This window comes from Anticarsia gemmatalis, chromosome 6 (assembly GCF_050436995.1).
Source record: "Anticarsia gemmatalis isolate Benzon Research Colony breed Stoneville strain chromosome 6, ilAntGemm2 primary, whole genome shotgun sequence".
In the NCBI taxonomy this organism is placed as follows: domain Eukaryota; kingdom Metazoa; phylum Arthropoda; class Insecta; order Lepidoptera; family Erebidae; genus Anticarsia; species Anticarsia gemmatalis.
In genome coordinates this window covers 847,442-873,063 of record NC_134750.1, presented here as the reverse complement: position 1 = coordinate 873,063, position 25,622 = coordinate 847,442, and the positions used below count along the sequence as shown (strand labels likewise).

The 25,622-nt window shown below is 33.4% G+C and overlaps 2 protein-coding genes across 3 annotated transcripts; both read left to right on the top strand.

The window, feature by feature from the left end:
* The first annotated feature begins 7,468 nt into the window (after positions 1-7,468).
* On the top strand, positions 7,469-8,364 carry LOC142973430 (flexible cuticle protein 12-like). Its single transcript, XM_076115094.1, has 3 exons — positions 7,469-7,582; positions 7,777-7,895; positions 8,023-8,364. Exons 1-3 carry the CDS (start codon positions 7,574-7,576, stop codon positions 8,213-8,215), a joined length of 321 nt encoding a protein of 106 aa, XP_075971209.1. The 5' UTR covers positions 7,469-7,573; the 3' UTR covers positions 8,216-8,364.
* LOC142973431 (flexible cuticle protein 12-like) lies at positions 7,559-24,336 on the top strand. 2 transcript variants are annotated; one of them, XM_076115096.1, is made up of 3 exons: positions 7,559-7,582; positions 23,717-23,832; positions 24,005-24,336. In XM_076115096.1, exons 1-3 carry the CDS (start codon positions 7,574-7,576, stop codon positions 24,195-24,197), a joined length of 318 nt encoding a protein of 105 aa, XP_075971211.1. In that variant the 5' UTR covers positions 7,559-7,573; the 3' UTR covers positions 24,198-24,336. The 2 variants fall into 2 exon arrangements, with proteins under 2 accessions (XP_075971211.1, XP_075971210.1); XM_076115095.1 differs by lacking the exon at positions 7,559-7,582 and adding an exon at positions 21,846-21,961.
* The last annotated feature ends 1,286 nt before the right edge of the window (positions 24,337-25,622 follow it).

Genomic DNA, 25,622 nt, shown 5'->3' with positions numbered 1-25,622 from the left:
AAATGATACTGTTGAGGTGCTGTAGGTGAATTGAGTTGTATCTGAATTCAATTGCATAGTGTAATTTAAAATATATTTAGAACTAGCTGACCCGCGCAACTTCGCTTGTGTCACATAAGAGAATGGGTCAAATTTTTTCCCGTTTTTGTAATATTTTTTAATGGTATTCTGCTCCTATTAGTCGTAGCGTAATCATATAGAGCCTTTATCGATAAATGGGCTATCTAACAGTGAAAGATTTTTTCAAGTTCCTGAGATTAGCGCGATCAAACAAACTAACAAACTCTTCAGCTTTATAATATTAGTATAGAAAGGATTTGAAAAAAAAATGCGCTAAAAATGTTCGCGAGCTTTGACAATGACAAGTGTCAATATTCGACCTAGATGAATAAACAATTAAGTTTACATTTAGACTTCCTAAACAAAACTAACCTTGCGAGCATCGTTCACAAACAAAAACTTCAAAACAATATCATATTTTTTAAACAAAATGTTATTATACTAGAGGCTTACCCCGGCTTGCATCGGCTTAAAAATATGAAATTATAGAAACACTTTACGATGATATGAAATCCTTTTTTACAATGTTAAATCTTCTTAGCAATCGTTTCATTTATTGGTGAAAGCCGCATAAAAATCTGTTTAGTAGATTTTGAGATCGCAACCAAATATACAGACAGACATTGCGACTTATATATTATAATACATAGTGATTTCAATAATGACATTGAGTTCACGAACCGATACTGTGATTACCTAATACATGTAACGATTGGACGTTAATGAATATATTAGGAAATTAATGTGAGACCCATTGATGTTGATGGTACGAGGCTGTTTCAAGGCTGTGATGACAACGTGATTGCGAAATTGTAACATAATTTGAAGAACGTAGGAAACGGCTTATGGTTTATTGGTAAAGATGGTTGTCATATTGTTATGATTGGGTCGAGAGATCGTTGGTTCTATAATATTAGTTTTTGTATATGGTAGCAGTATTTATGAAAAAAAAAACACGTTATTTACAATTATGTTACGATCTACGAAAGTGATGTAATTTCAATAAAATGTTAGTAAAACCAGGATACAAGGAGCAGTTTATAAAAATGAAGTGGTTACTAAATTAACTAAAGAAAACTACGATCTAAGGGAATGAAACTATCACTGTTAAACGGAAGTAAGCCGGGATATACATCGGCTTACCTATATGTTAGAAGCAGTCATATGCTATGTTATAAATGCTTTATTATATTCACATCTTAGTTTAATAAAACACATAAATATCCAGTCCTAATTGATTAAATCTCCATTTATTTTGGCGCCAGGTGCCAAAAAACACTTCTCAATATAGGAATCAAACTTGCAACCTCATACAAATTAGACATCAATCAAACCATGTAAGGATGTATGTTTAAGCCTCGTTAACACACAAAAATCTTATGAATAGTGGTACGATTGCCCTGATATTAATAGCCGGAAACATCTATGAGTAAAAAACTAAAGTCTTTCAACTAATAGGTATCATCTTTGTTTGAACGCACTTATCTCCGGACTTAAATCTTTTTTCTGTTAGGCCTTGAGTTCACTACGCTGGCCAAATGCGGGTTGGGAACTTTGTTATATTTCCTTATGAAACGTGTGAAAAAATCTTTAATGCATGCAAAGTTTCACCAAAGTGTCTTTAATATAAATAAGAATATCCTAAATCCTAGTCCTAAGTTTGGTAAGGCTATAGGCTCGCTGCGTGCAACAGGGGATTGATAGAAATCATAAAAGGCCAAATCCGGATGAACTATGTACTTTATACACCTCTGTTTCACATTCTAGTATAAAAGGCGTAAAGTTATAAAAAAGAAGACTAGTAAGATTTTAATATATAGTAGGATACGACATCGCATTTTAAGGTAAAATGCGTGTTTGCGTTATTTCCCGTATCCTATTATAATAATATACCAGGTCGGGGAAAAAGTCTTTTCGCATTATTGTATATATGAACTTGTAATAAAATCTTTTCTCTACACAAAAAAGCTCGATATTTTTATATGATATTTCACTGAAAGAAACCTAATGAACCGTGTACTCATTTGTGATTCTTGAAGCCAAAGAGATTTTATTACAAGTTTATACATACTACAATGCGAAAAGACTTTTTCCCCGACCTAATATTAAACATGCAACGCCAGAGTTTAAAAGTTAATAAGATTATGCTCGAGCTGGGAAGCGAACGAGACATCGTGATCAGCAATCGTATAACACCGCCCGGATTACAACTGGGCATAAAAAAGTTAGCGGTATAATAATTACCCTGATTTGAATTCAGGAAATGCGTACTGTATAAAAAATCTATTGAATGAATGTTACCTCTCATTATCCAATAATATATGATATTCTATTGTTAACAATTGTTATATTATAATACATTGTTAGTTTTTTATAATTTGTTATTGAATTGTTGTTTGTGATTCTTCCTATATTATTAATTTTAGTGTAGGTCGTCCCACAACTTGTTTTAATCTTGCACAAAATTATTGACGGCTTAGGGAGTTGTTGTTGAGGACTTTCAAATACAATTTGCAAATACTAAATATTATTTATTATTTGCAAATTGTATTTGGAATTGAGTCTTAAATATATAAAAGTATATAAACTTGTTCTATTTCTCTCTTTCTAAAACTTTAAAGTTTGCCAATATGCACGCATGGACATACGTGAATTACTCTTATGCAAAATGTAATGACTGGATTTAAATACATATATAATTTTTAATCAGTATTAACACATAGAATCTATATGTTTTACATTACATCATTCCACGGGGATGAAGCAGCACACAGAAGTAAGGAACCCATAAAGAATTTCCAACTATAGACATGGAACACGCCCATAAAAAACTTAATTAAATTTCTCAATTAACAAGCTATTAGTCAGTAAATGGTGATGTTAGTCATACATAAGTCTGGCTATTATGTCATGACCTTGACTGTCTGCCGTGACTTCAGTGATTCAGCATGATGCTTGCAGAATTTATGGTTTCACTTTCTTTGAGAATACTACGTTCGTAATGTGCGTAGGGGCTTACTCCCAAAAAACATATTTTAGCTAAGTTTTAAGCTGAGGTGCGTGAAATACGTTATGTTTCGCGATTAACAATCTTTAGTCCAATGTAAGGGGGTTCAAATGTCTTATCATTATGTAGATAACCAATTCATTGATACTATTGAGAACAATTTAAAATAATTTAGAAAAATGTGGTCAGAGCGTTATGCCCTCGCCTATAAGGAAGATTTGATTCCTTTCGAGTAAAGCTCTTTTGAGGTTTTTAAATTTTTCTCGAAAAGTTTTCGATACATAGTAGCCTCGAGTTTATATTGTTCTCAGTATATTTCAACAGAGTCGTCCCCTATTACATGGGACTAAGATTGCTAATGTGGGTGAACCACTCTTCTGCTGACACTTTCGTACATAAAAGGCGTGATGGTTTTAATCCCCTATTACATAAGAATAACATTACATATGACTGGTGAAACCATAGGTGTATTTCATATATCCCTGCTTACCTTCGGTTATTAAGTGTGATTTTTTTAATTAAAAAACCATAATTGTAACCTATTCAACTTTGAATCGTAATAGAAATATTGTATTTGATATTAATATTTTAATTACTATATCTACCAATCAGGGTCAGTTGTAACATAAAGTTAATATGAAATGAACACAAATGGGCATACAGATAATTTATGAAGATATTTATCAAAATGTCGAGTGGTTTTTGAAAATGGCCATCAGAAATGTTTAATAAAATTTATAGTATATAATGTTAAGGCTCTATGCCTAACATCCCCTTAGGAAAAAGGTGTGATCCATGTACCACCATTGGATCCTTTCCAGGTGTAGTGAATGCAATAACTAAATATTTTGGGTTTGATTACTGGGCCCGCAAAATAATTGGGATTTTTGATCTTGATGTCCCGGTGTTCGACTCTCGGGTCGGGCTAAATTACATACATTTTCTAATATTTCTTATTCATAATAGTTGGTATGTAACATTGGATCCTTTCCAGGTGTAGTGAATGCAATAACTAAATATTTTTGGTTTGATTTCTGGGTTCGGCAAAATAATTGGGATTTTTAATCTTGATGTCCCGGTGTTCGACTCCCGGGTCGGGCTAAATTACATATATTTTCTAATATTTTTTGTTCGTAATAGAAGCCAGTTTGGTTATCGTGGTTAGTTAGTTTTGTATATTAGGTTAGTTTAGTATATTATTTCTATATGAAACTTTAGTAAAAGAAATAATTAATTTCTTGTCAAAGAAGTCGAAGTCAAGTGTAAAGCTATATATAAAGCTGCTTTTAAATATGTTCCCGATCAATATTAATTAAATAATTAATTAACAATGCGACAGCCGTGAAACCAGTTTGGAGATTATGCTTAAAAACTTTGACACTAGGTTAGGTATAAAAAAGAGAGGATTTTTAAATAGATTTAGGTTTTATTCGTGTCTCTACTTTGGTTTCTAGAAATGCTGTATAGTGAAGAAGTTTGTTTAAAAAAAAACAAAATTAAATATAAAAATGATAATATAGTGTAACTTATAAAGTTGTAGTTATTTTTTTTAATTCCTTTGGTATGCATCAAATCGTATTTTTTATTATAAACACAGTTTGGTCATGCCAAAAGGTAAAAAATAAAATATAATTTCATAAGATTGAAACACACGTAAAAAAATTTTACGTCTCAAATTTAAAAAAAATACAAAATTATAATAAAAGTATATTTTACAAACACATAACGAAAGCAAAGTGCAATCACATCCAAAAAAAATCGTCACACTAATATTTGATCATGCGGGAATCGAACCGGCAACACCATAAAACTGACATGGCGCCCACCTTGACCTTAACCAAGGTCACTTAAATTTAAACACACGGGATAAGCCACTGAACAAAAAGTGCACTTGTCACATAACTTAGTCTTGTATGTATGTCAGTATGTTGCGTGCGCATCGTTCATTGTTGTCTCATGATGTAACACTATAGTCTGACAACTTAGTAGAAAGCCTTGCCTTCAAGGTACATGAGTGAAAGAGGTATACAACATACAGAATTTAGGATACTCAGGAGGCAGTGGCCGATTTTCCCCGGCAACCTAATTTTGGACAAATTTTTTTTTTTTTTTTTTTTTATAACCCATTACTGTCCCACTGCAGGGCAAGGGTCTCCTCCCAAACGAGGGGAGGGGTTAGGCCTTGAGTCCACCACGCTGGCCAAGTGCGGGTTGGGGACTTTGCATACCCTCAATAAATGTATTAAACAACATTTTTAGGCATGCAAGGTTTCCTCACGATGTTTTCCTTCACCGTTAGAGCAAGTGATAATTATTTCTAATACACACATAACTTCGAAAAGTCATTGGTGTGTTGCCTCGGATTCGAACCTGCGACCACTTGCGTGGGAGGTGCCAACTTAAACCACTCGGCTATCACTGCTTAATAAATGGACAAATATCAAAATATAAAAAATGACAGTTTTGTACCCGACTGATTTCTCGCCCGTGTGTTCACCTGCTTAGAATTTCTATAAATCCTTTCATAGTGTTCCTGTACACTTCTTAAGGAATCTTCATACCAAATTTCAAACTTCTACGTTCAGTAGCTTCAACTGTGCGTTGTCCATCAGTCAGTCATTCAGTAACAGAAGAGTTTCATATCTATACTAATATTATAAAGCTGAAGAGTTTGTTTGTTTGTTTGAACGCGCTAATCTCAGGAACTACTGGTCTGATTTGAAAAATTCTTTCACTGTTAGATAGCCCATTTATCGAGGAAGGCTATAGGCTATATAACATCACGCTACGGTCATTAGGAGCGGAGTAGCAACGAAAAATGTTACAAAATCGGGGAAAATTCTGACCCATTCTCTTAGGTGACGCAAGCGAAGTTGCGCGGGTCAGCTAGTAAATTATATTATTAGCACTTAGATACTTAAGAAAAATCAATCTAAGATTGTGCTTGACCATCATGATTTATTTGTCATAAATTGCGCATCTGGCAACCTGTATTAACCAATATCCAGACAACATTTTTTTTATACAGAACGATTACTTTTTATACGATATGGACATCAAATCTTGGTCCTTTTGGTAAAAAAAAAACATACCTTAGATAGAGTTACTATTCATAATAATTTTGTGGTCAAAATAAACTAACTTGTGGTCAAAAATTCTCACCTTTGGTCACACAGACTACAACACGGGATATCTTAAATTCGAAGATTACGTAAGACTACGCTAACTGAATATACATTCGCTAATTTGTGTGTATTTGTAACTAAACTGATAGTCTATAAACTAGGAGACAAGTTTAAGGTCATTATTTAAGATTATTTTATTTGCACTGCACTTGAAGCATATAATATATTTAGGGAAGCGACTGAAAACTAAAGGTTAGGATACCTTATTATTTACCCGACGTTTGGACATGACAGAAGCGTAATTGCTATGTTATTATATTGCTAGGTGGCGTGGGTTCGATTCACATACGAAACAAATATTATTTATTTATTTATTATCATACATACATACATACACACATACATATAATCGCGCCATTTTCCAACAGGGGTAGGTGGAGATAAAATAACGCCACTTGGTACGATCCTTACAAACTCCCTTTGATTTTTTCACAATCATACACATCCATACATGTTGTCATACAGACTCATACAGGACCGCCAGTTACTAGTACTACGCACCTGACTTTTTTTTGAAAAACATCGCCAATATGATGTATTGTGTCTTTCTTTCTACTATTTTTACAAACAACAGATACAATTGTAATAACCTCTGAAATAATTATTGATGAGGTTTTTAGTAATACGAATAGTAAGGAATTAGGACGTAATATACATTCCTTATTTTGCTACCTACAAATATTATCTGTATTATGTTATGGAAAAATCAAACAAAATATTAAAATTAAAAAAGTCGTAGGAAAGAAATCGGGGCATTTATTCAGGTAAGTATTACTGTATAACACTCAAAATATTTTTTTAAATTATTTATTGCAGCAAATACGGTTCATAGATCCGTATAATAACAAAACTTCACATGTTCGCTTAATACATTATCATTACAATTATTACTGAAAAATAAAATCAAAACTGTCTCGAGTTTAACGAAATTACAAAAAAAATATTGAAATAAAATTAGGTTCTTCGTAGGTAAATAAGTTTTAGTAAAAAATACAACCAGAAAATAATAACACAACATTTGAACGTAACAAACACAAAATGTAAAATGATTTGAAATAAATAAAGCGTCTATTGCACAAAGAAATAAAATTAGGCCGTTATTGAAATCACTAAGAACACTCAACCGGACATATCACTGGCCACCTTTATGGCGTAGAACATCGGTGGCCGAAGAAGCACCTAAGTTCAAATGTCAAGTCGCGTCCTTGTCGTGCAACGAAGCGCTTACCAGTATAAATGGCGCGCCAGACGAACCAAAGGCATCAGTCGCTCGATTGCCTCTCAGTAACACAGTCCCAGGACAAACAAAAACTCATCCAAAATGAAATCGGTACGTTTGAAGTGAACTACAATCCAGTGTCATCTAACACCTAGTGGCTCATTGTAACTAAACTGCGCGCATTATGGATACCATTCACTCTCAACTGTTGTCAACTTATTGTCGTTCTATTACATTGGAAGACGTTCATAACTCTTCAAATGTACTTGGAGTGAGTCGTCCTAATCATGTAATTCCTTCGACAGTTCATCGTAGTCGCTCTGTTCGTCGCCGCCGCCGTCGCCGCCCCCGCTGGCCCCGACGCTGACGCTCAAGTCCTCCGCTACGAGAGCGACAACATCGGAGTTGATGGATTCAGCTATGCGTAAGTAAACTAACAAACATATTACTTATTCAGCATTCAATTATAATTCTTAGTTAAAGTTATGTTTGAAAACGTTGCCGCTGGCATCATCAATATAACGATTACAATTTTTATTTTCATTGTACAGTTACGAGACCTCCAACGGAATCAGCCATAGTGAGCAGGGACAGGTGACGAACGCTGGATCTGAGAACGAAGCCATCGCCGTCCGCGGTCAGTTCTCTTACACCGGTCCTGACGGCCAGATCTACACCGTCACTTACATCGCTGACGAGAACGGCTTCCAGCCCCAGGGCGCTCACCTCCCCGTCGCTCCCTAAGTTAACATCACTCGCTCCAATATCTAGTCCAAAAATACTCAATCCTAACCCAAACTCCTTCTCCTTTGTTAATAATCCAATCTCCAAGCGATCTGTGATATGATCCTGAACAATTTTGTTAATAAAACAATTTATGTTATAGTAATTTACTTACTCGTTTTATTATAACCTATTAAATTCTTTGAATGACTTACGCAAAGTTTTAGATGGAAGCATTAGGAACTCTATAAAATAAAATGCTTAGTGGATTTTTCGTGGAACCAAGATGAGTGGTGTCATCATCTTAAAGTAATCGTTTAGATTAGAATATCGCTTTTAAAAGGTCGGGACATCTGCACTTGCTGATGCTCTAGCCAAATAACAAGTTTTCGTATTACAATTACTGTCAAAGGTTTTGGCAATAAATTAAAGTCCTACGCTCGAAAATCAATATAAATCGCTGGAAAATGGCACACAACGCCGTTGATGGATAATAAAAATAAACGAATAACTAATGCATATTACACAACACAGATTGAAATATATCATTATGCTAATTTATGAGCGTGACCTTCCGAATGAAGATGAACCGTTTGAAGCCATCTCATTACAATTTTATATTATAATCCTTGGATTCCTAAATTCTTTTAACATAATGTATATCTTATAAGGTTTTATTGATGTTCAAGTGTGTGTCGGTGTGTTATGTTTCGCTATTTGAATGAATGTTTCTTAAGGCTTATGTTGCAACTGTGGGTGCACGCGGTGAAAGTATTTCAGAAACTGGTTGATCTTCACATGTGATGGCTTAAAGCCTATTGTGTTGATTGATTGGTTAAGATTCTACGAATATTTTAAAACTCATTTATTTGGTTTTGATTTAGTCAGTGGTTACATCGATGTTTGGATATATTTGTAGGCATTTTTATTAGGGCGAATTTCTTGTGATTGCAGAAAAGTACTTTAATATACTGTGCAAGGGTCTCCTCTCGGAATGAACCGGGTCTAGAGTCTACCACGTTGATCAAGTTCGGCTCGGAAATTTTTGATACCACTGATATTATTAATGTTATAGCAAGAATGGGTCTGTGTTTTAATGTTTTGTTGCAACGCAAAAACTGCGAATTGAATTTTAAAAAGATCTTATGTCCTGATATTTCTTCTACCCAAAAGGCGTCAGGATAGACTCAGATGCTAGTCTTACTAATACTAAAAAAGTTTGGATATTTGAAGGTTTGGATAGATGTTTGTTACTCAATCAAACGAAATTGGTTTTCGACGAAACTTGTCAGTGTTGTAGTTCATATAGGTACGTAAATGACATAAGAAGATAATGATATAAGCTTTAGGATATATACTAAGTGGACAGAGCCACGGTAAAAATCTAGTTTTAAATAAACAAGATAGAAATAAGACTGTTCGATTATGGTGTTCACCTATTTAATGACATAATTGTAGTCCTTAATGGGAACTCTTGAAATGGTCAATGTGTACGAATTAACATAAGAATTGTACTGTAAATTGATCGAAGCTCGAAGATGGCTTCAATTAGTTTTTCTTTACAAGTAACGGTAGTATGACGGAGTACCTAGTTTTTTTTTTCACATAGTTATAATTGTTGTATCAAAACAAAATTACATTAAAATGAGTAAATGTGTCATACACTCTTTAGGACATCTATGCGTACTAGATTAAACAAAAAATAAGTAATCCGCGCTTTTTTATCCATACTAATAATATAAATGCGAAAGTAACTCTGTCTGTCTGTCTGTTACTCAATCACGCCTAAACTACTGAACCAATTTGCATGAAATTTGGTATGGAGATGTTTCGATAGCCGAGAAAGGACATAGGCTACTTTTTACCCCGAGATCGAAAATGACGCATTCCCATGGGAAAATTCTGGTGGCGGACGAAGTCGCGGGTAAAAGCTAGTTTATTATAACTGTGAAATACATCTTGTAATTGGTCAGCATGGAAGAGTTAAGGCATCTACTTCATTTGTTTTACCCACCGGTGGGATAATAGAGGAAACTTCTACAATTTTTTGTTCGGAAATTGAGTCGTCGTCTGATGCTTTAATCCAACAACTTAGTGAATCTTGGTGTATTGTAGTGTATAGCTCTGTGTATTTCCAAAATAAAATAGCTGTGCTAATCAGGCCACCGTCAGCTCAATAAGCACTCGGTCACTAATGTTAAAAATTCTGAATATTGTGCACCTAAGCTTGCTACACACCTTGCATACAAGGCTCTCTATAAAGTTGTTGGACTATAGTGCATCGTGACAATTTTACTCTAGGTAACTTTATTAACAAAAGCATTAATTGGGATCAATAAATTCATCAATCTATTGATTTTCGCAAATGATTTAACCTTTAACAAATGCTAACCCATTGAACTTAACCTTGTTGCGTAAGATGAGCGCGCGCCGGTTGCCGTGTATGTGTGCGTTAGGACATGGTGTCACTGTAAGCGGGTAGCAACGCTTATGAATATTATTTATTTATATAAAAAATACAGAATACTGGATACAAAGTTATTTACATATACATTTTCTAATTGATACCCAGCATACATGTGTAAATTAGTAAAATCTTATTTTTTTTTAAATTCAAAATTCGTGAAATAAGTCGTAATCTCAAACAAAACTAGGTTAGTAATGTAGATTCAATGCCTCTTTGATTACGAGAAGAGTATCTGAACAGCAAAGGATTTTAGTGTGGCATATGCTCACTTTTGAATAAATTGTTATACATTTGAAAAGATCTATACTATTTAAGCAAATAAGGTATTATGAACCTTAAAATTTTTAGGCGCATTTGTGACCTGCTAGCAATTCTGTATTACGTGTACCAACTGCGATAGTTAAAAATCTTTAAATTTTAAATGTAACAGAAATAAGAAAGTAGTAAAGTTTTTATTTCTGTTACATTTAAAATTTATATTTTTATATATTTTGCCTGAACTAGAAATAAAGCTGTCTATTTCAACATACTTATTTATTAATAACAACACATAGCATACAACATACAATGTCATTACACATGGGTTTGGTCAAGGGTTTATCGAATTTGTCAAGCCACAACCTATTGCTAGAAGAGACCACAAATAATTCACTTTAATTTTGTAAAAGTCCTAATCTCGCTACAACTTCAAAATATGCCTGTAATAGATTAAAATATGGCGATCAAAAAATATATTCAATATATAAGACCAATAATAATGATTAAATTCTGTTTAGACACTCTCCAAACATTTAATATATAACGCACAATTTCACGATAACGTAGTAGAACTATTTCTTGCTTCCTCCTCCGCTCCCGCTTGTCGCTCTCACTAAGACAGTGACTTATAATCAGCATTACACCTTACATCAGCGTAGCTAATAAGCGTTTGTAAAGAATAAATATTTACTACTTTTCACATATTTACTTAGAATCGCAATCGCAGAATATTTATTTTTAAATCTAGATCTTTAAAAATCGGGTTATTTGTGACCCAGTTTTTTATTAGATGTGGAACGAAAATCGATCTTTTCGAAGTGATTCGAGAGAAGAAGAGGCTCAAGCTGAAGTAGCATTTAATTCTCATGCTGTCGTTTTGATACGGTTTTTTTTTACAATAGATACACACTTTTTACCTACGCGACGTTAAAAATTATAATATATTTTGTTCGAATGATTATTTTTTTCTTTTCTAACATCTACCTGTGTTTTCGGTCGCGTGGGAAAAAGTATCCTATATTGTAATCCAGATCCAGACTATTAAATGAAATACAAACAGAAATGCAATCAAAAAAATTGGCGGGTGTGTTGAACTCTAGACCTAACCTTTCTCTAACCCCCGGTTTCTGAGGTACATTTAGCGTTAGTTTATCTATTCAATAGCGTCTAAACTCATACAAAAAAAGCGCTATTGAATAGATAAACTACCGTTAAATGTACTCAGAAACCGGGGGTAAGTCCGGTAGAAGACCAGGTTAAGTTATTACTCGAATTGAGAATTGAATACAACAAAGTTCTTGCGACGGCAATCTTCTTAACAATTGCGCCACCGAGCCGTCATATATGTATTAGTTATTTGTAAAAGCTAACCTTTTATAATGAGTCACACCAGCACATCAAAATATGACTATTAAACATACTGCATTTAATTTGTGTACTTATGCTGATAATAATAGTTTTTGTTTTATCAAAATCGGATCAAAATTACCGAAGTTACAGCGTTATAAAGTTTCACTGCTTTTTTAAATTTGCGTTGCTTCGCGCGCTATGCGCTGACGTCACGACGCAACAGACACGCTTGTTCGACTGCGGGTGATGCGGAGTTTTGATTTGAAAGGTGATTTGCATTTAATATTTAATAAGTCTGAGTATGTGTATGTGTTATAAATTTAATCATCGTGTTTTTTGTAAAATAAGATATCCTCGATCTCGATCGCCACGCACACAATCATCAACTAGACCCAGGTAAAGAAAGTTGAACTCGTAAATACTACTAATAATATTTTTGTGTGTAGTTAACAATAAAATTGAAAGTTTGTTAGAACTGGCATTACAAATAATGAGTGTTACGTACCTACCAAGTGTAAAGGAGAATGGGCAAAATAGTATGGAGCCTGGGCGATCCGCGGCCAAACTTGATTTTTTGTTTTTTAATGTAGTTTAGTCCTATAATTACCGTGTAGAAGTTTTATTGCCGCGACGCACTTATATGACGAACAAAAAACATTTTTGTTTTTGAGCACTTTTAATAGTATAAAAACATATTTTTGGCTTATATTCGGAGATTAAATAAAAAGTACTATTCATATTATTGCATACAAATGTAGACATTATTAATATTCGAACAATCATAACATGTAAATATATAAATATCGTAACAAGTAAACATCTTGCTCTTCTATAATATATTCACTGAGACGACTTATCTGTCTTGAATGCTCAGCTTAAAAACGAGGCGTTTATAGCCAGTTGCGCTCACCGTTGAGCTTTGGTTAAGCAACCGTTGGCGCGGTCATTCTATAGATGGGTGACCGCATTGTGGTATTTGAACTGAGCTTCTCCGTGCTTCCGAGGGCACGTAAAAAGTCGGTCCCGGTTGTTGTCAACTAAGATAACATTCGGGCGGCTTAAACAACTTTGAAAGTAGGTGAACCATATGATAGATAGATACGAGTTACGATTATAGTTCATTTTGATGGCATTGCAATCGTTATAAGAAGATGTAACGTTATTACACAACATTAAAAGCATTACAGACACGAAATAATTGTATTTATTCTATGAAATTCCATTATATTTACATGTCAATATATTGTTTCCTGAAAGGATTGCAGCGAAACGTTCTTAGTAAAAGTTGTTCCTAGTTATCATAACTTTAATTTGACACTACTTTCATTAATGGCCGCCGACCGCCCAGGAGTGCCCATTCTCCTTTGGAAAACATAGTTTTAAAATAATATTATAAAAAAAAAAGTTGTCACCCCTGCCTCTGACTTTAGTCAGGTTGATGGCTATCATATGAACGCATGAATCTACTCTGTAGGTAGGTAGTCTTATATGATTGGGTGTGTAATGAGAACTTTTAAACTAACATTTTAATTTTGATATTATTAGATTTAATAAACATGGGTTCTTTTTTCAAAACAAAAAACCAACGCCAACTCAACCGCCGCGCTCGGCTCGCCGCCGCCTGTGAGGTCATTGAACTGCTTATTAAATAGTATCAACTGTTAGGTAAAAGTTCATTGCTAGGTATGTATGAACATGATATGGCATCTTGATCTTGAGGAAGTGTTCAAAAGGCAATAAACTTCTATTTAACATTTGCGCTTGACAGTATCAGAACCGGGCTTTAAGTTTTAGATTAGGTGTCTTTTGCAAAAATATAAAACAGTTTACATGGTACAGAAAAAAACAATTTTTGGGGTGTTTTTTCACTGGAGTTAGTACACATAGGAACAATACAATATTTTCTAATCATTTTGTTTGTCCCCTATAAGCAAAACAAATTATTTAAAGCGAAACCGCGAGAGCACAACGAGCCTATGTAGGTATCGGCAAGTACTGACGAAATAGCAGTGTCGTGAGATGACGTCACACGTCCGTGCGGCCGCTTCGCCGGAGTTTGGCGCGAAGGCCATACTTTGACGTTTAATATCTCGGTCATTTTTGAAGATACGAAAAAAATAAAAACAGATTTTTTATCCTTGAAGTACCTAGTTTTTAAATATGCTCATAACAAAAATCATTGGTGTGACTCATTGCATCAGTGACTGTATTAGTTAATAGACACGTGTCGTGCCGAGGAATCAAACCTGAGACATTTGAATCAGCCTTATAGATCTCCAAATGTCTTTGGCTAATTAGACAAGAAACGTGACTTAAATCATTTGGTTTTGATGCTAATAAATTAAGTTAAGGAATTGTTATAGTGATGTGATGATAATTATCGATAAACTTTACAATTTATACATCAACTTTTGTTGAGCAGAGATAGCCGAGATGTTAAAGTGGGAGGGGTAACTTGAGGATTCGTACCCGCTGCAACACATTGATGTAATTTCGAAGTTATGTGTGTATAAGAAATAATTTTTATTTGTTCTTACGGTGAGGGAAAATATCGCGATGAAACCTTGCATGCCTGAAAGTTCTTTAGAACAGTTCTTGAAGGTATGCAACGTCCCCAACCCGCACTTGGTTCAGCGTGGTGGACTCAAGGTCCCCATTCTCGTTCAGGAGGAGATCCTTGCCCAGTTGGGACAGTTATAGAAAAAATATATCATAGTATGAAATAAGACAATACTTACAATACTCTTTTACTTAATACTACGTGATGATACGTTTATCGATTTAGTTTTAAATATCGATTATTATACGATTATCGATACAATGCGTAACATCACTATACGGTGACGTAATCGTGGTATTTGGATTGTCATAACGATTGCTTGAATCGTATTCAAATTATAATATATAGCCTAATAATCATCGTTAAGTATTCTGTCATAAATATTTTTCAAGGTTAGTGCAATTCCTATGAAAATGTATTTTTTTCTTTGTTTATAACATCATGCCTTTTATATCCGAAGGTGTTTGAAATACAACCATTTGCAACCAGTGTACTTGTAAGCAGTAGCTCGATTCTTTACTGCTATCGGCTAGCGATAACCGGCCTGTCATCGAGAAATTTTGTATGAAAATCTGATAAGCGCCTCTGGCGGGCGTCGTATGAACTATTTTGGCAGGACATTTTAAAATAGTTCATACTTTCGATACTCGAGAGTATCGACTGTAGAAAAACGTTACAGTAAATTGTTTATAGGCGGCGAGCATAACGGGGAAAGTTAAATATTAATATGGAATTAGTAATTGTATGTCTGTATGTAAACGTTTCTTTTGTTTTATTGAGAATTTGACAGAATTCAAAATATCAATTTAAATATCAAGAAAAAAAATATTTTATTGTTATCAGTTAAAGAAAGAGTAAAGAGTAAGTATAAGGCCAACAATTTAATATATTTCTGATTGTAATCTTTTTTGTTTTATTTGGACAAAGTTCTCTGAACTCTGCCTACCCTTAAGGAAAGAAGGCGTGATTTAATGTATGTGTGTCTGTATTGGACAGAGTTTCAAGAGATAATTGTCAAGAAAAAACATTTTAATTATGGTTCCAAACCAGTTCAATAATTGAGTATTTGACTAGGCCAATAACAGCAGAGGCCTATATAAAATTATCTTGGGAAATTTTATTTGGATAGATTATATTTTTTTAGGAATATTTTATAAGGAAATTCTCAATTAGTACATAATATTGAACTGGAAGTAAATATTGATAGAATTACATGTAATAGAATAAATTAAACATTAGATTGTAATAGACCAATTAACAATTAATTAGTGCTAGGATTTACGACCGATACATTTAACGGTCGTTAGCAAAAAACGTGCGGCGCCACGGTCTTGTGTTGTGTTTTTATTTTTATGATCTTATAACTGATAAAGATTTTGAAGAGTCGTATAGAATTACTAGATACTCCCCGTGACTTAGATAAAAAAAGTAGGGGACAAAAGTCCTGAGTTACACCAGGTACCTAAGGTCCTCAAAATATGTTTAGTATTTTAGCACAATTGAGGAAAGAACATCCAAAGTTTCGCATTTAAAATACCAGGATAGAATCAGATATTATTATAAAAAGTAGAATATCTCAAGCTGTAGTAGATATATCTGTAAGCCCCATTTCAACAAAATCAGTTCTAAGTAAGTTTTATTCATCTATAAAATAGTTCTTTGTCCGGTGCTTCTCTTACACATAAGAAGTAAAATAGTTTCCACTGGAAAATACTGTAATTTAATCCTGTACAACATTTTGTATTGGTATTTTGTACAACACAAAAAATCACAAACACGCATTTACATTACTGCAAAATATTAATTAATTATTTATACAGCATCAAAAACTTATTGTTAGTACATCAACTTAACAAAGTCACGGCAGAAGTTCCTAAAACGAAATGAAATAAAACCATGTTCTGTTCAGGTAGTAACAGATGATCGCTAGATTACACAGTGCGGCAATATTATTAGAATTGAACTTTAACTGCAATTGTCTCTAGTAGAGGTTAGGCTTAAAGATCAAATGTCTGCTACATTTATCCTAAGTTACGAACAAAAAATATAACAAAAACGGGTAAAAAATTATGTTTTTAGAGTTCCGTATCTGAGGGACAAAAACAGGACACTATTACTAAGACTTAGTAGTAGGTCTGTCTGATACCCCGGCTGAGAAGTGGAGTATCCAATTGGAGGTACCGCGTCCTGGCCACTTTATGGTGACAGTTGACCTAGCAGGCGGGAGAGCCCGACAGACTCCCGCTTCCTCCCCGGATCTATCTGTTACCAGGCCGTATCTAATCGGTATATAAACCGCAATAAGCAGTTAAAACATTTTCAGGCAATATATTTCTGTTGCCGTTTTATCAACAGATACGAAGATTCGAATAAGAAATATTTTTTGTCGTATTTTTGTTGAATAATTTGCGAGTCCGACTCGCACTTGACCAGTTTTATTTGTTGAGTAGCTGACCCGCGCAACTTCGCTTGCGTCACATAAGAGAGAATGGGCCAAAATTTTCCCCGTTTTTGTAACATTGTTCGCTGGTACTCTGTTAAAATTGGTAGTAGCGTGACGATATATAGCCTATAACCTTCCTCAATAAGCGGACTATCTAACACTGAAAGAATTTTTAAAATCGGACCAGTAGTTCCTGAGATTAGCGCGTTCAAACAAACAAACAATCAAACAAACAAACTCTTCAGCTTTATAATATTAGAATAGATTTCTTTTTACGTAGTTTAGTAGTAGAACGACCACCTAGGACATTTTGATGCAAGCAAATCAGCAAATATGTTGGGTCCGCTTCCCGCTTCAATTAATTATTATGAGCATAACACTTCATAGTAAGTATTTGATAATCTGATAGAGCAAGAAGATTTTTATTTATACAAGCCGCTAGAAATATTGAGAAACATTTTCCAACAATATCGATATCTTATATAACTCTAAGTTCTACGCAGCGAAGAAATAACTTAAAAAACAAACTAAGAAGATAAGTGTAAAATAAAAACAAAAAAGAAACAAAAATAGTTTTATATTTTTGTTGGCGATTTGTATTTTCCTCATAAATACTATTAATTTATTTAAATGTAACTAGTATACTTATTAATAATAGTTGTCTGCATCCAGTTCCGATTTTCTAAATAATTAATTCTATTAAAATACTGGAAAATCCAGTAGCAAATTATTACAAACTTTTTTACCGTCTGACAAAAAAAAACAAATCAATGAACTTTTAAAATATACAGGTTGTTAACTAGGGGGTAGATAGACAATAAAAGTCTGTATTTGATTATAGGAATAAGACGATTGTAACTTTAATATTCCTAGTCTCGTGTAAGTAATATTATATATCATAGGATAAATCACTCACGGTCTACTGATTCCTGAGGGGCTATCACGTATCTCAGTTGACAACTGATGTACGTCAAATCGATGACCACTGTTCAGTACATTACTGCTTTGACGTAATGTATTAATCACTTTTGTCAAAGGGAGAAAACAATGTATAGCAAGCTTTCAAATAGTTGTTAACTGAGATACGTGATAACCCCCAGATAACTGAAAAAGATGTGTATTTCTAAATACATACTTATATAGATGACTTTACCACACTTTACCCACCCTAGAGTTGATTGAGTCTATGAGAAACAATAGTTATGATTCAATTAAATGTCTTTAACTTTAAACTCCGCAAATACCAGAATATAATCAAAAAGAGTATTAATTATGTAGTTACAAAAAGTCATAAAAAATCTCAAAAGCACTAACATAAGATTTGATAAGTGGACCAGTTTTAATACATGTAACAAAAAAAAAACAAAAAATCTAAGCTAACAGCTATTTACGTAATATTTTACATATTATACGCCAATTTTAGCATAACGACAGAGAAAAAAATATTAGCGTATCTTTAAAATGTAAAATAACAGTACAAAAAAGTAGTAGAAATTCTACTTATTACGTATTGATAATAAAATAATGTATACCGTTATAAAATTACTAGTTTTCTATAATTATTCATTTGCGAACATCTTGTAGTATTTGACAGTGTTGAGACTGATCATAATAATTGTAATTTATTAATATTGGCTAAATGTTAAGGAAATAAACGACTTTTGTGTTTTAGATGCAAGTACGTTTAGTGCTCACGATTCGGGGACGAGACGACATTACATGAGTGGTAGAGCCTCTATAGGCACCAATCCTACCAGAATTTTGTTAGTGATCACCTCAACGATTTTTTTCAATTCTAGCACATTTTGAATAATCTAATTTTATTAGCTTGTTAATGCTAATTCCACCATGAGAATCGATCTTATAAATAAATATAAGCAAACAATTTAATATCGTGAGGAATCAATAAACAAAACAAAATGCATGTCTCATTCAATGATAGCTGTTATATTCAAGCAACCTAAATTACATTTAGTTTTTGTTTCATAATTAATCAATTTTAGTGTTTAAGCACTTCGTAAAGAATGTCAATACAGTTTCCCAAATAATTCAGCTACGTTGTCGTATCGTCTCCGTGTCGGTAGCACTAAATAATCTATTACAAAACGTCTCAAGCCGGTTTGGTGTTAAATCATCTGACGAGCATCTTTACATCGCGCGACATGGAAAGTGAATGTCAAGGCTGAACGAAGTCTTCACCTGTCTATGCTAGGTATATATATTTTTTATGGCTAAGTCATAAAATCGTTAGTGATTCCATATTATAGATGGACTATATAAATGATATAGATGATGATGCTAGCTTTTGTCTGTGGCTTTACCTGTTTTGACCTGTGCTCACGACGCTATATTTTTGTCGACATTTGCTGACGAAAGCGTCGTGAGCACGTTATGATTTGTCGAGTATAGCAGACCGTAGCGGCCAAAGGGTTAACGAAAAACTTTAAACTAGGTACTAGCTTATGGCCTCTTAATTAGTCGCCCAGAATGTACATCGTTGGTAGAAAATTTTGTAAGATTATATATTTTCTTTTACTATTATTGTTTAGCTTTTTTTTATTATTTATTTATCCTAAGACAAAACCTTTGCTCAACAGTGCAAAAGTAGCGGATTGAAACTAAATTAGTCTGTACCGGCTACCTCGTCCACATAAGGGGGTTCTCCGGGACAAAAGAATACAAGTTACAAAGTAATTTATGATAACTTTAATTATTTTGTTGGATAGTTTTTATTAGTTGGATTTAAAGCTTATTTTCTTCTTAATGATAAAAATTAACCACCTTGGATTGTCCATCGGCCTAAATAGCCGTCAGAGAAGAGACGCAGGGTCTTATCGCAATGTGCTATAGTATCTTGCCGCGTAGCATCGTGCTCGTTGTTCACGTAAGACAATACAGACGTCTCTCAGACAAAAAACTAGGATTATTTCTTATTACCCGTTAGTACCGCTCTATAAAAATTAGCTACGGTTGTGAAAACTTCTACAAATATACCATGAAATGTTAACAAGTGTTTGTTAATTGATAACTATATTTCTGATTGGGAAGAAATGTTGTAAAATAATGCAATATGTACCGGTTTAGATTTAGATAAAGAGCATAAAACTGAATAATCAGTCTACCCCATGAATAAATATTACGGTCTGCTAAAACAAATCCAGTATTATTGAAATAAATATTGAAAGTTAAAGAAATATTAAGAATGAATATATTTTTATTACTACTTTCTGTTCCGATAAATCATTTATGACACCTAATTATACAAATATACTACCAAACCTAATAAGAATTGTTCTGTCTAAACCAAATTAATTGTTATAAATATTTCGGTCGAACTTCACAAAATATTAATTAATTAATTTGTTACACTTTCCACACTTAATCTTCTACTTATGAGAGAAAACCATACGAAAATTGTTTTATTCGTTTTGGAGTTTATCACGCTCAAACGAACAGACAGACCGATAGTTTTATCATATTTATTGATGATATAAATTGTTATTAGTATGCAACTATGCAGACGTTCTCCTTCGATCCAGTTTGACAATAAAAAACCTAAGATGAACTGAATATATTAATCAATAGTAATAAAACATAAAAAATACAACTTTTCCACGTAATATGAAGTAGGTTTTTTTTGTCCGTTTTGAGGTTAGTTTTTATCAATGGTGTAAAGTTCTCGACCGCGGTCAGCTTGGTGGACTGAGGCTTAACCTTTCCTATTCTTAGAAGGAAACTTTACACACCATTGGACACTAATAAATCCAATCCTACAAAAAATATTTACTATGGAGCTTAAAAAATATACAGTGGGCTGCTAAAGTCGCTGAGCAATATTTTCAAAACCTCTTTACATTGTGGTACTGTTCATGAATAATTATATAGTATATATGTGTTTTTAAGACAGCAGTCTGTTGGTACGATACAAAATAATGTGTCAATATTGAGTTTAGATTTGTCAAAGCTTATTTATAGTTACAAAAATAAGTCTTGCTATCGTAATAAGCTTCATATCATTGTCTTAAGTTTCTATTAGACCGCTAACATCGTTGTCATATATAAATATGTAATTCTCAGAATTAGCACATAGGTATAGTAAAAAAATAACCCTACGTTTGATGAATGGTCCTGCTTGTGTAATGATTAATTCCCATGTCGGATTTTATAAAGATTGTTATAAATAGAATGGAGGTGAAGACCCCCATAACTTTCCATCTGTCTCCAGCGTATCCACTACATGATAAATACAAATAACATAGATTTGCCAAAACATACAGTAATATGAAATATAATGAAAATGCGAAATAGTTGAATCTCAAGATAACCTAATATGAAACAAAGACAATAAAATATAAGATCTAAAACATTAGGATCATTTAGTATTGACACTTACATCATCAGATGTTAATCGTCAATCTCAAAGCTGACAATAAATTACCTCAGCCTTAAGAAAACAGGATTTCTAATTATAATATTTAAATTCCCTAATATTTATAAAAAAAACGAATGCACTAAATGTAGAAGGTGTGGCAAAATTTGAAGCATCAAGTATGAATTAAAATATATGCAAAATAGTCGGTCCACGTATTAGTATAAAAATGTGCGAAATTGCAGTTTGAAGCACAGTCGTTCGCACATCCTCTCCTCAACAACCGGCAAAACCCACCTACCTACTTCAAAATGAAATCCGTAAGTTTGATTTAAATCTACTTTTGGACTAATTATATCCTTCAAATTTATTATTATGAATTTGATTATTAATTTTTCAAATTTTAAATTTTTATCATTTTTTATCTTTCTAATTTAACTTTCTTAATCATTCCAATTTTCTACTCTCTTTTATATTTATAAAAAAAAATTAATCCATTTCAACTGCAATTACTTCGCAAAAAATATTCATTGAAACCACTTCAATGAGATAATTTAAATCAAATATCGATTACATAACATAAAGTATATAAGCTTTTAAGTATATTGCCTCATTGACTTAATAAGTGATAACTAAATATTTGAGTTTGTTTAAATTCAAGTGTATTGGTCAAACGGTTTAAATGTCAACTTAATCTGAATGAGCAATGAATTTGATAGGGCTCATCTCTCACGCTTGTTTAAAGGTACTTAATATTTATTGCACGTCTTTATTGAACATGATAGTAAAAGTGAATATAGTCATATTAAATATAGTATTTGAGTACTGAAGATGCACTTGTTTGAGATAGATTTAAAGATATGTAAAACATTTCAGTTATAATTTTGGAGTCATATAAAATCTAGAAAATAGTGACAAATTACCTATTACTCAACGTCTAATAAACCCTATAATTATAAATAATATCAATCTGTTAATTGTAATTAATACTATTACAAAAGGTCCTGATCTTCAAAAGCGTTTATTTTTTTAACCAATACATTTTTGACAACCACTTCCATTCTTATTGAAGATAACCAAAGAAATACTAATTATCGTTTATTCATGAATCACTACGTAATATGTTCTATCTATAGGTTGGTCAAGTCATATATCATTTGAAATCTACTTGATTGACCTTTACAGTGTGAATCAATCTTTTTATATAACTTGTAGGCTTTTATTACTAACATCTGTCATACTATGTGACAGTCTATAATATATTATGTAAGGACGGTCCATTGTTTAGTTCATTATTGAAACTTTCTTAAATGACATCACATCCTTTTACTTGTTCTTTTGGTCTCATAAAAATATTTCCCATGATCTGGGAATAGACTCAAGACTTTAGCATAAACAATACACAATAGTTAAAAAAAATCTTAAAATTTGAGCAGCAGTTCTAAATAAAACTAGATAAGTTCAAAATTACGGAATTAACTTCTTTATAATAATTATCTAATCTATCTAAATATATCAATCAAATAAGGAGGGAGGTTGCACAAGATAAGGAATTTTGAAAAGGAAAAGGGGAAGAATTGCCCTACAGTGGGACACAAAAGCAGGTTAAAAATTTGTATCATCTAAGGGACATTTTAAAAACGTTTGTTCTCGATCACTAAATTTTGTTTTTTGTCTATCAATAGTTCATCGCTATGCAGTAATTTTACATTATCATTTAGATGATGTTATTCATCGCGGACGAAATTCTAAGTAGCATCTCAACCTTGACATTTAGATTTCGTTTTAATTATGTCGCTATACGTAAATGTCTAATAAAAATTCGATAGGTCATCGACGTTTCGGAATATAAATTGCAGTCACGATAGATCTGCGGTTTTAGATAAATATTAATTAGAAATTGTTATTACATATACATAAATGGCACCAGAGAGTGTCCCTGTGGCATACCATGCAATGTTCTAACTATGTTCGGGTTTTGAGCATCAAAATAGTTATCTAGCTATCTGAATATTATCAACCCCTGAACCTGTCGAACGATATTGCAAAAGCTTTATTTGATTTTATTGTTATAGTTCATCGTTCTCGCCCTCTTCGTCGCTGCGGCCGTCGCCGTCCCAGTCGACCCCAAGGACGCCGTCGTCGTCCGTTACGACAACGACAACATCGGAGTTGGTGGATACAACTACGCGTAAGTACTTTACACTCGATCTCTTTGCAACTGAAGTTCACTTAAAAAATCTCATATAAAGAAGGAAGTAATTTATTCACAATGCCAAACCACAGCCTTTGAAAATTACCTTCAATTTTACAAAAACCGCAAATGTAGGCAAATATAACTAATTAGTTACATTTTCTAACAGTCTGGAGACCAGTGACGGCAAGTCTGAACAGGCTCAAGGTCAACTCATCAACCCTGGTACTGACAGCGAGGCCTTCGTAGTCCGCGGCCAGTTCTCTTACACCGGTCCCGACAACGTTGTCTACACCGTCACCTACACCGCTGACGCCGATGGCTACCACCCCCAGGGTGCCCATCTCCCCGTTGCCAACTAAGTCTCCACCGCCTGACCACAAATATCTAGTCTAAACTGACCTTGCAAGAGAATTATTGTTTCCTGTTGACTGATCATCTTGTTATGTTGGACTCTTGCGAAATAGAGGATAGGATAGCGAATAAAAGTTATTGATTTAATTTACAACATTTTATTTTCCCTATTACTTTTACCATATGATCAATATGATTTAATATTACAATGGTTTAGTACACTAAACTAATTATCTATAGTAAAAATATATTACCTCCTCAAATATTATCACCCCTTATTCTTAGTGGTGAGCGATCTTGGTCGATACAATCATCTGGACTTATAAAAAAATTCCTTCTATCTTCATTTTCAAAGATCTTTGCCACGACATAAACGTTATAACAATATTCTTCATGTAATTGATTCCAAACAAACGATAAGTTTTTGATTTTTTTGAGTTAACATACAATTGTAATCTTGTAAAAACCACAGCTACAAAAATCTTAAATTGTCTTCGAAAAGAAAACTCAATTTGTATTACTGTCTCAAACATTTCCAATCAATTCAATTAATCTAAAACAAAGTCAGTATCTCAGTAGAAGAAAAAAAAGGCGAAGGTCTCAGGTATGAGGTACAGCGTAATGTACGTAACAATCCATTAGCGCGGCATCCGACCACCTCAGTGCACTCACGTAGATCAAAGTTAATCAAAGCTACGCTCACAAAGGACCGAAAAAGGAGTTCCATTGTGGCAAATAGTCCTGTACTCAAACGTGTAGGGGAAATATGCTCTACTTCACTTTTTAAGGGTAGTAAATATTACAGTAGACAGAGGAGTTTTTAGAAAAAATCATGTCATCTACAGCAAAAATTTTAAATATAAATATAGCCATAAAGTCTTTTACGGGTATTATATTTGTTTTTTAAAACTGTCGTTGTGGCTCAGCCATCCTACTCCGCAGGAGCCAGGAGCCTGGGGTTTGAATCCAAAAAGTCATTTATTTTTCTATTAGGGAACTCGGAAACTGACTTCAAAACTGTCGTTGTTGGCTCAACCATTCTGCTGTGCAGGAGTTGCACCCAAAAAGTGATTTAGTTTTTCTCAAATAACTCAGAAACTGGCCAAAGTATTGCGATCATGTATGAGAGAAAGAACTTCGCTTTCAAAATCTCAACATGATCACTAAAATTGGGAAAAATAAAGTCGGTAAAAAAGATTTCAGAACAATGATTCTTTGCCCCACCTAATATGCAAACCTAAGACCTTTTCACTGCATTCACCTCCACCTCTACATCAAAAAGGCAGACAAATACATGCAGGCAGGCAAATACATGTATGGCCAAATAAAGCGCCTCAGCAGCATTAGCTCATCTTGTGACATATAACAACGACCTTGCTAAATTTATATTTGAAAATATCAAACGATTGTAATAGTTATTTATCATTATTTTG

What these genes read in the sequence shown, in the direction of transcription:
- LOC142973430 (XM_076115094.1), top strand. An exon ending in GTTGATGGATTCAGCTATGC is followed by an intron (nt 7,896 to 8,022) that starts GTAAGTAAACTA and finishes TTCATTGTACAG; the next exon opens with TTACGAGACCTCCAACGGAA.
- LOC142973431 (XM_076115096.1), top strand. An exon ending in GTTGGTGGATACAACTACGC is followed by an intron (nt 23,833 to 24,004) that starts GTAAGTACTTTA and finishes ATTTTCTAACAG; the next exon opens with TCTGGAGACCAGTGACGGCA.